This window comes from Citrus clementina, unplaced genomic scaffold, assembly GCF_000493195.1.
Source record: "Citrus clementina cultivar Clemenules unplaced genomic scaffold, Citrus_clementina_v1.0 scaffold_3, whole genome shotgun sequence".
NCBI lineage: Eukaryota > Viridiplantae > Streptophyta > Magnoliopsida > Sapindales > Rutaceae > Citrus > Citrus x clementina.
In genome coordinates, this window is record NW_006262339.1 from 12,538,932 (window position 1) to 12,549,100 (window position 10,169).

The 10,169-nt window shown below is 37.5% G+C and overlaps 1 protein-coding gene across 1 annotated transcript; it reads right to left on the minus strand.

Moving 5' to 3' along the window:
- Positions 1-3,799: 3,799 nt before the first annotated feature.
- On the minus strand, positions 3,800-5,263 carry LOC112099580 (protein FAR1-RELATED SEQUENCE 5-like). The gene is made up of 2 exons (XM_024186997.1): positions 4,833-5,263; positions 3,800-4,745 (listed from the first exon to the last, which is right to left on the minus strand). The coding sequence occupies exons 1-2, from the start codon at positions 5,261-5,263 to the stop codon at positions 3,800-3,802; spliced, it is 1,377 nt and encodes a 458-aa protein (XP_024042765.1).
- Positions 5,264-10,169: the final 4,906 nt, after the last annotated feature.

Below are 10,169 nucleotides of genomic sequence, written 5' to 3' on the forward strand. Positions count from 1 at the left end.
AACAACCTGGCAAACGGGAGCCGTGTGGCGCTTTGTGAGTGGGTGAGGAGGGAGAGAAGTTGACCCAGTTTGACCCGCAAACCTGACCCGACCCGCGAACGTGACCCGGTTGGATTTCACAATCCCGGCCACTCTACCGGCCGATCAAGGTATTGATCTGAAGCTTGGAAGTAGGCCGTGGTTTCCCTGCCATCCTCGCCGCAGAAAACCAATAGGAACGCCAGCGATTTAGCTCGAAAGAACCGCGGCTCCAACCACCTCCGTCGCCGTCGATTTCGTCGGAGTTTGGACCCACCACCGCGTGAGTTCTACTCCCTCGATCGCGTGATGGCGGTGGTCCGTCGTCTATGGGTTCGTTTGTCATCTGTGCCGGTTGTTCTCGTGGCCGTTCCATGATTGCTATTTGTGGGCATGATTGCTATTTGTGTTCGAGTCTGTGGTTTGTCAAAAGAAAAGTAAGAGAGTGCGTGAGTGTGGTTTCTGAATTCTGATTGCAGATTAAATTGAAAACGGTGCGTTTTCAATTTAATCAAAATGACGTCGTTTTTCTAATTCGGGGTTAAAAGTCGGGGGAAATAGCTTTTTCCTATGAGTTTTGCTATTTGCCCCGGGTCAAACCCCGAAAATTAAAGCAAAACGACGTCGTTTCCTCTTTTATTTGAAACGACGCTGTTTCACCCTAATAAAAGCCCTCCTCTTCGTTCTTCGATTTCGTTTTCCCCTCTTCGTTCTCCGATTTCATCTTCCCCTCTTCGTTTCACCAGGACCATTCGTTTTGTCCTCTTCGTTTTCAGCTTCCCCTCCTCTTCGTTTTCGTCTTCCCCTCTTCGTTTTCTTGTCTTCCTTTTTCCACCCAAATCTAGAAGTTTCTGGCATTCGCTCAGGCACGGTCACCGTCAACGTGGCAGCCATCATGCACATCCGTCATTGAACTCACTAACTGTCATAGTTATCACAGCCTCAAGTAATGCTTCGATCTTTAGCTTTGAAAGCTATCACAGCCTCTAGGTTACGGTAAAATGGGGAAAATTTTGAAAGCTATCAATTTCCGTTTTATTTAATTTTTGGTTGAAATTAAATTTGTGCTTTAGTTGGTCTGCAATTTGTGTGCTCGAATTGGTCTGCAATTTGTGTGCTCGAATTGGTTTGCATTTGTACTGATTTGGTCTGTAATTTGTGCTTTAATTGGTATGGAATTTGTGCTTGAGTTGGTCTGGAAATTATACTGAATTGCTCTGGAAATTGTGCTGATTTGGTATAGAATTCATACTGATTTAGTCTGGAATTTATGCTGATTTAGTCTGCAATTTAAGCTTGAATTGGTCTAAAATTTGTTAATGTTACGGAATTATAACGTGGGGTTTTAATTTGTTTTTCTTGGATTTGGCATGTGCAATTTCAAATATGGATCAAACTAGCAACTTCCAGATTGAGTTCTGCTAGCGAGGTTAAGAGAGGAGCTATATCAGGAGCTTGGCAGTACGCTTGGCCCTAACAAATCAAGGTGATAAATCTTACCTTTTCTTTTTTTTAATAGCATGTGTTTGTGTGGAATTAAAAATTACCAGTTTAAGTTTGAAGTTGAATCTGGAAATCTGGAAGTTGAATCTGGAAGTTGAATCTGGAAATCTGGAAATCTGGAAGTATGTGTGTGTGTGTGTGTGTGTGTGTCTCTGTGTGTGTTTGTGTCTATGTGTGTGTGTGTTTGTGTCTGTGTATTTGTGTCTGTGTTTCCTCTTTCTCAACAGTTGAATGTCAGCATTCTGACAAAGTTTATGTCAATTTTTATTTGCCCCTTGAATTGTTTCGGTAAAATCCACATTATCCTTGTTGCGTGAGCCAATCCAGTTACCATTTAGCATATGTGATTCAGCTTTGTTAGCGCCAATCCAGTTACCATTTAACACACACACACACAGACAGATACACACAGGCGCACACGCACGCACACACAGGCGCGCACACGCACACACACACACACACACACAAAGACACAAAAACACACACACACACAAACATTATTAAATGTAATTGTATCTATTTTTGGGCAGTTCTATGGCTTCACAAACAATGTCATCCAACACAAGCGAGAATCGAAGCTCATTGCAAATGTGTAATGGATGTGGTGATCATATGGAGATCTTAATGTCACACAAAAAAAAAATCCAAATCGTAAATTTTGGATTTGTAGAGAATGTAACAACTTTCAGTGGGCAGAAGATCGTAAACCTAGCGAAGGGAAGATAAACTTGTTAATGGATGAGGTTAGGAAGCTGGCCTTGGAGATTGAGTGTTTGTCCGTAAAATATCAATTATTGCATAAAGAACTTGAGCACATGCAAGATCGTGAAGTGCAGAGGCGATTGTTGGACGACGAACTTCGAAAGAGAGAGGCACCACGAAGTGATTTTATTAAATTAATCGTGATTGTTGTATTATGTTTTCTATTTAAGTATTATTTTTAAGTTGTTTCTATTTGTACTATTGTAGAATTTGAGCACGATATGTAATAACATTTTAATGTTAAATATAAGTTTCCGATTGTTTGAATTAATTTAAAGTTTTATGAATTTAGAATTTGACCCCAATAATACTTCTCAAAATTATAATATGACCCAACTCATTTCAATATATTCCAAATAGATCCAAATTTAACTTACAAAGTCTAAAAAAAAATGTCGAAATACACATACACCAAGTTAATACATAAAACATAAGCTAACTTCAATTAACTTCGATCATGTGCTTGGTTCATTGCTTGAAAACTCCCCTCGATTGGCCTCCTCCAAATTTTGTTGTGGAAAATATTGCAAGTTTTCGTGATGGACTCCGCCATAATTCATCCAGGATTGATAGTAAGGGGGGGAAAATGCATGTTCGAAGGGTGCTTGTTGTGCTAGCTGTTATACAACCAACAAAAAAATTAAATGCAAATTATCAAACATATAACAATGAATGGAAATAATAAATTAAAAAAAATATTACCAGTGCCATATGGCTCTCTTGTGTTGGGACTGTAGTAGCCACCTGAGAAGAAAATTCATGTATCTCCGAGTCTTAGAAATGTGGTTAACACACATTTAAAATATATATTTTAAATTAATGTAAAATGAATGTATTAGCGTAATTACCTCTACAGTTGTGCTAGCCGAAGCATTATTCGATTTCTGTTTTGGCATCTTAAATTGCTTTTGCTTTCTTTGAGTAGGTGGACGACCTTTACTCCGAGTTACTACTGGATCTTGTATGTTTTCGGTATAACTTCCTGATCCACCATAGCTGCATGTATCGTCACCGTCACTTCGAACATTCAGAGATACATCCTTCCATTGCTTTCTCGATCCAACCCATAATATTTTTATGGCTTTCTTCATTTTTTGAAGCTACCTCGGCAACATCATAAAAAGCAGTGCACTCCTCTTTATATCGCTGATGTTCAATGCTTGAATTTCGTGCATCATAACTGACTTTGACTTTACTATAGAATCTCCGCACATCTTTCCTCCATCTTCGTAGGATATATTTTTCAGGCAGTAATTGTATACGATTACGTGACAACACTGCGATGGCGTGTCTGCAAAGAATGCCCTTATATTCAAACATTTTACACACACAATGAACTTCACCCTCATTTTGGCAAAAAAGACTTTCAAAGTTTTTTCTCTACTTTGTTCATCGTTTTCAATAACTTCATATTCTGATCCCCTACAACTAAAAACCTCACAATATATCTTATTCGCCAACTCTTGCTGAAATTCTTGAAACTTGGAAATAGTGTACACTGCTTCAACTTGCTTCTTCATTGCAAAACTGGTACGACATAGCATCCGTTGGCTAAAACACCTAGCATTCGCTTGCCATTCTTTCTCAATTTTACTTTCCATTGCTTTTCATATTTCTCCACAAATTGTTTCAAAGTTGTTTTCGAGTTAACATACCCATCAAAGAAAGCATTCATACTTTCACTACGCTGAGTGGTTGACATTCTAGCCCAAAAAGAATTTTTCACGAAACATGAAACCCAACGATTTCTTTCCTCATATAATCCATTTAACCACTGATTATTAATAAGATCATATTTGTCTAACATGTCATGCCAAGCTTCCTCGAATTCGACAGGAGTATATGAATCATAAACAACGGAATGTAATGAAACTCTAATGGCATGATATTTAACGTACCTTCCCAACTTCTCAGGCACCTTTTTCAGTATATGCCATAAACACCATCGGTGCCTAGTGTTTGGAAAAACAATCTCAATCGCATTTTTCATCGCTTTGTCTTGATCTGTAATGATTCCAAGGGGAGGAGAGCCAGACATGCATGATAGCCATGTGTCAAATAACCACGTAAATGTCTCCGTGTCCTCATGCGAAATCAACCTACATCCTAACAAAATTGATTGACCATGATGATTAACTCCTACAAAAGGAGCAAATAGCATGTCATACTTGTTTGTAAGGTATGTGGTATCAAATGTGACCACATCTCCAGAGTCTTTATAGGCTGCCCTACTCCTTGGATCTGCCCAAAATACATTTTTCAACCGGCCCTCCTCATCTAGGTCAAGACTGAAGAAAAACCCATCATTTTCTGTTTGCATTTTCTTAAAATATCTCTGAATTGCAACAGCATCCCCTTCTCCGAGCCTTAATCGCCGCACCTTGTCAATATGATTTCTAGCATCTTTTTCTAAGAATGAGACTTTTTCAAAGCCACCAGCCTCGACAACAACGGACTTAAAACTTTAAGCCATTCTAATTCCAGTTTCGTCGTTTATCTCAAGCTGCTTTTTAACAAATGGACTAATGTTACAGTTGCATCGATAATACCTACTCTTACTTGGACTCACGGCATGGTTATGTTCAAAGATCATATTTCCAATTACCCATTTTCCGGTAACCAAATCCAAACGTCCTCCAAGTTTAGCATTGCATCCAATTTTTTGGTTTGGTTGAAGCCGCAAAACATTAGTGTCTTTGGCTTTTAACTTGCCGTTTCGCCCACAAGTAAATGTCGCATATCTCAAACTCCCATCATCCCCTTTTCTACAAGATCTCCGCATAACTGGAAACCCCTCTTGTAGGCCATAAGCCTTATAATATTCAAACACTTCATCAGGACTATCAAAAAACATCCCAACTATTGGCTCAACAACCTTTTCCGGCACCAATTCCCCATTATTTCCTTCCAAATCAACCCCCTGTAAATCCTCCAATTCTTCAACTTCATCAACCTCCTCCACTTGCTCCAAATTATCCATTAACTGCTGCAAATTTAAACAATGCAGTATATTATTATTTATTTATTGCAAATTCATTAAACAATTCAAGAGTGTTGTAAAAGCATCGCAATTGGAAACTGAAATTATCAAATAACGGCAAGCCGCAAACATTAGCTAATAGAAGTCCGTAGGCATGATTCAAATTTAAACAATTCAAGCTTGTTGTAAAAGCATGCAATTGGAAATTGAAATTCTCAAATAACGGCAAGCCGCAAACTAGCTAATAGAAGTCCATAGGCATCCCTTTTGGTTACACATACACGGTTCTTTTGAGCAAAATTCAGTGACTAGAGGGCATGTTATCGACTGTTCTTTTAAGCAAAATTTCATGACTTACCATAAACGAAATTCGAAAAGAAAATTTAATACAAACTTGACAACAAAAATGAGAGCTTAAGCAGCTGCTGAAAAATCCGTACCTTAGCTTGTGCAAATGCCGAAACTTAGTCTTATGTCAGAAAGTATTAATAGCTACTGAAAAATCGAAGAGGAAGAGCTTAAACAGCTGCTGAAAAATCGATCTGATTGAACTTAAACAGCTGCTGAAAAATCGAAGAGGAAGAGCTTAACACTGCTGACTGAAAAATCGAAGAGGAAGAGCTGTTTTCGTTGCTCAAAAATCGTCTTTGTTGCTGTTCGTTCCTCACTTCCTCTGCCCTCCTCTTCATTTAGTTTGTTTTCCTTTTACAAGCCAAAACGACGACGCTTCATGCAACCAAAAAGAAAAAAAAAAAGGGCCAAAACGACGCCGTTTTACTAATTCGGGGTTTGACCCGGGGAATATAGCATTTTCCTTTTCCTATTAACAATTGGAAGGACTCTTTGATTAGGATTAAGGAAGTGCTATTTTATGAGCTACGTAGAAACAGAACAATCTTTTCTGTATAAAGAATTTTCTAACCAGTAGAAATTAGAGATAAAGTTACATGTATCTGTATGCATGATAATAGGATGAACAAGTGTTTGCTGCAAAACGGACATTGAGCACCAATATCAAAATATAAAGAAAAAAGGGCTGATGGCTTCTTCTGTCTCTCTCAAGCCCTTTGTCTCCTCTTCACATGCCAACTTTGTAAGTCTTTTCTTTTTAATTTATTTTTTCATGTATTATTTAGTTTATTCAAAGCATCCATTAACAAGGATTGTGTGCTGCAATTATAGAGTTCAACATCTGGGAATTTTCCAACAGGTTTTGGGCCTAAAAAGTAGATATCTACTGAGCATAAGCTAAAGTTGAATTTTTCAATGGATAGGGAAATGGATGTGAACACTTCAGCTCCTGTTGATGGTGTAGCTGAGTGTTTGGGAGGTTTGTTGACTTGCAGGAGATTATATATTTATTTATTTATTTTAGTTTATTTGTCTGTTATAATCATAGTTATTTATTTACTTTTCGTACTGGAAAAAAAATTGAGGAACCTAGTATTGCTACGTTATTGATGAATTTGTCGAACAAGTCTGATCCTAGTTGTGTGCTGAGCACCCCGCTCAGCGAGGCAGCTACTTCTAAGCAAGTAAGCATGGTCCACTAGGTTGTATTGGAAAAAATTATTTGTGTTTACTTTTTTAATAAACTTATTGATTGTACATCACAATGTACAATCCCTAATGACAACTTGAAACATGGGAAATGATTGTTATGATTAATAGTGATGAAGTGAAGAAATAATTACATGAGAAAATATATGTGATTGTATTGATTTTGAATGTGAACATGGATCGTGATCCTTTTTTTTTAATTCATGTATGAAAAATTTTCGGTTGGGGGGGGGGGAGGGGGGGAATGGGGGCAAGCAAACTAGCTATTGTAAGTGATTGTCATCTGTTGCATTCCTTTGTGTAAATGTACTAATTTGGAAAATTATTTGATTATGTAGAACCTGCTAAAAGAATATTATTGAAAGGGTAAAATTTTGGAAAAATATATTTGGACATTTGAAGGTATGTTATTACTTTGGCACATTTTGAAATGAAAAGGTTACTGGATGAATGGTTTTAACCAACTTAAGGGACTTGTAGATCATGGATGTGCTGTTTGTTTTCATGATTATGTTGTCTACGTGTACTGTATGGTTTTGGTTTGTTGAATGATAAAATCTGCTAAAACCAAAGGGGCATCATGCACATCTTCCCTTCTTATTGTTAACTATCTTTTGCGTTTTACTTGTTTTGGTTGTGGAAAAAGGGTGAGATGATACTAACTGTGGAATACTTTTTTTTTTTTTAACTTGTAGAAAATTGGAGTGGCTCATTTATGCGGTGCTCTTCTGCGAGTGGATTGTTGAAAAAATAGCATAATATGCTATTTTGAGAGCACATTTTGAGTGGGTCCCACTTAACGAAAGTGGAAAATATTGTGAGATTCGGATTTTATTCCGTTCATACTTCAATAATATGATTTTATTTTCTCAAAATGGTGCTTGGGTGAATGAGAAATTGTCTCTCAAAGTTCATCCTTAAAGTTAGAAATTTGAAAGGAAATGAGGCTCATCCCACATGAGAAAAAGAAGCCTAGGAATTAGTGTTTAAATATAAACACTTAACCATGCATGGGTAAGAATTATAAGGATAGAGGCTCTCTCCACACGCGCATGCGCAGGGGGGGTGCGAATCCAAGCTCGATTTGGTTGAACTCGTGTGCGCCCGCGCGTCCTGCGTACACGAATGTCAGCCCAAAATCATCCATGCAAGCTAGGCACGTTTTTAATTCCTTTTGAATTTTTTATTGTAACAGTTCATGTGAATTCAAAGCATTGGTAACAGCTTTTACAATTATTTTTAGCTGTTATTCACGTTTTGTTTGAATTCAATTGTGAAATCAATTCATCCTTCTTCGTTTTTCTTTGATCGAGTTCGCTGGTTGTGGTTCGTCGGAATTTCCAGCCTGTGCTTGACTGGAAAATCATACCCGTTGCATCCTGGGAAACAAATACCTAGCAAACCTTAAGCACTCCGTAAAGGTGGTAAATCTGTTTTAAGGAGACTGTGTTTGTGCAGGCCTCGGGTTTCTATTTTTTTTTATTTCAATTCAGTTTCTGCCTCTTCTATTCTTCATTTAGTGTTTCCGATTGTTTAAATTAGCTAACATATAATTTGTTATCTCACTGTTTTATTGTTTCTAACAATCTTAAAACAGATTCTACTGACATTGAGATGGCAACTGATACAGTTGATGACATTCCGTATGTCCCTGTCGCTGCACCCACTGTTGTGAAGGAACCAGCCTCTGTGGCAATTCCTGTCAATCATGCGGAAAGGCCTGAAAAATTCAATGGCCAGAATTTCAAACGGTGGCAGCAAAAGATGTTCTTTTACTTGACCACATTGAACCTTGCGAGGTTCTTGACCGAGGATGCTCCTAAGCCCAAAGAGGGTGAAACGGATATTCAAGTTGCAAGTGCAATTAATGCATGGCACCATTCGGATTTTTTGTGTAAAAATTATGTAATGAATGGTCTTAGTGACTCCTTGTATAACGTATACATAGGAAAGAAAACAGCCAAAGAGCTATGGGAATCCTTAGATCGGAAATATAAAACTGAGGATGCGGGTACCAAAAAGTTTATTGTTGGTCGCTTCCTAGATTATAAAATGGTGGATTCTAAAACTGTAATAAGTCAAGTACAAGAACTTCAAATTATATTATCTGAAATCCTTGCGGAAGGGATGCATCTAAGTGAAACTTTTCAAGTTGCCGCAATTATTGAAAAGTTGCCTCCTGCTTGGAAAGATTTCAAGAGCTATTTGAAGCATAAACGAAAGGAGATGAATATTGAAGGGCTAGTTGTTAAACTCAGAATTGAGGAAGACAACAGAAATGCAGAAAGAAGAGGGGCTATTTCTATGGCAAAGGCAAATTTCGTTGAGCATGGACCTAAAAATAAAAATAAAAAATTGGGCCCAAAAGGAGGAATTTCCAAGAAACAAACAAAGTTTCAAGGAAAATGTTATAATTGTGATAAGATGGGCCACAAGGCTTCGGATTGTAGATTGCCTAAAAAGAAGCGAGAGGCGAATGTGGTGGAAAACATCACTCAACATGTTTCAGACATAAACCTCTCTGCAGTGGTTTCAGAAGTGAATATGGTTGGCTCTAATCCAAGAGAATGGTGGATTGATACAGGAGCAACCAGACATGTTTGCTCAGACAAAGGGTTGTTCGCTTCATTTGAAGCAGTTAGCAATGGAGAGAAGCTATTCATGGGGAATTCGGCTACATCTGAGATTGAGGGTCAAGGAAAGGTGATTTTGAAGATGACTTCTGGGAAAGAACTGACTCTGAACAATGTGCTCTATGTGCCAGAAATTCGGAAGAACTTGGTGTCTGGATCGCTGCTGAATAAACATGGTTTCCGAATGGTGTTTGAGTCAGATAGGGTAGTTTTGTCTAAAAATGGGATGTATGTGGGAAAGGGTTATGTTGATGATGGGCTATTTAAGCTCAATGTAATGACTTTGAAACCAACAATTAATAATAAAGCTACATCTTCTGCTTATTTGCTTGAGTCTTCTAATCTTTGGCATGGTAGATTAGGACATGTTAATTTTAATTCTTTGCGTAAATTAATTAACATGAAGCATATTCCCAATTTCCAAATTGATTTGAAACATAAGTGTGAAACTTGTGTTGAGGCAAAACTAACTAGGTCATCTTTCCAAATAATTAAAAGAAATACCGAACCACTTGATTTAATACATAGTGATATTTGTGACTTTAAATCCATTCAAACAAGAGGTGGTAATAAATATTTTATTACCTTTATAGATGATTGCACAAAATATTGCTATGTATATTTGTTGAAAAGCAAAGATGAAGCTTTGGAAAAGTTTATTCTCTACAAAAATGAAGTTGAGAATCAACTTAATAGAAAAATCAAAGAATTAA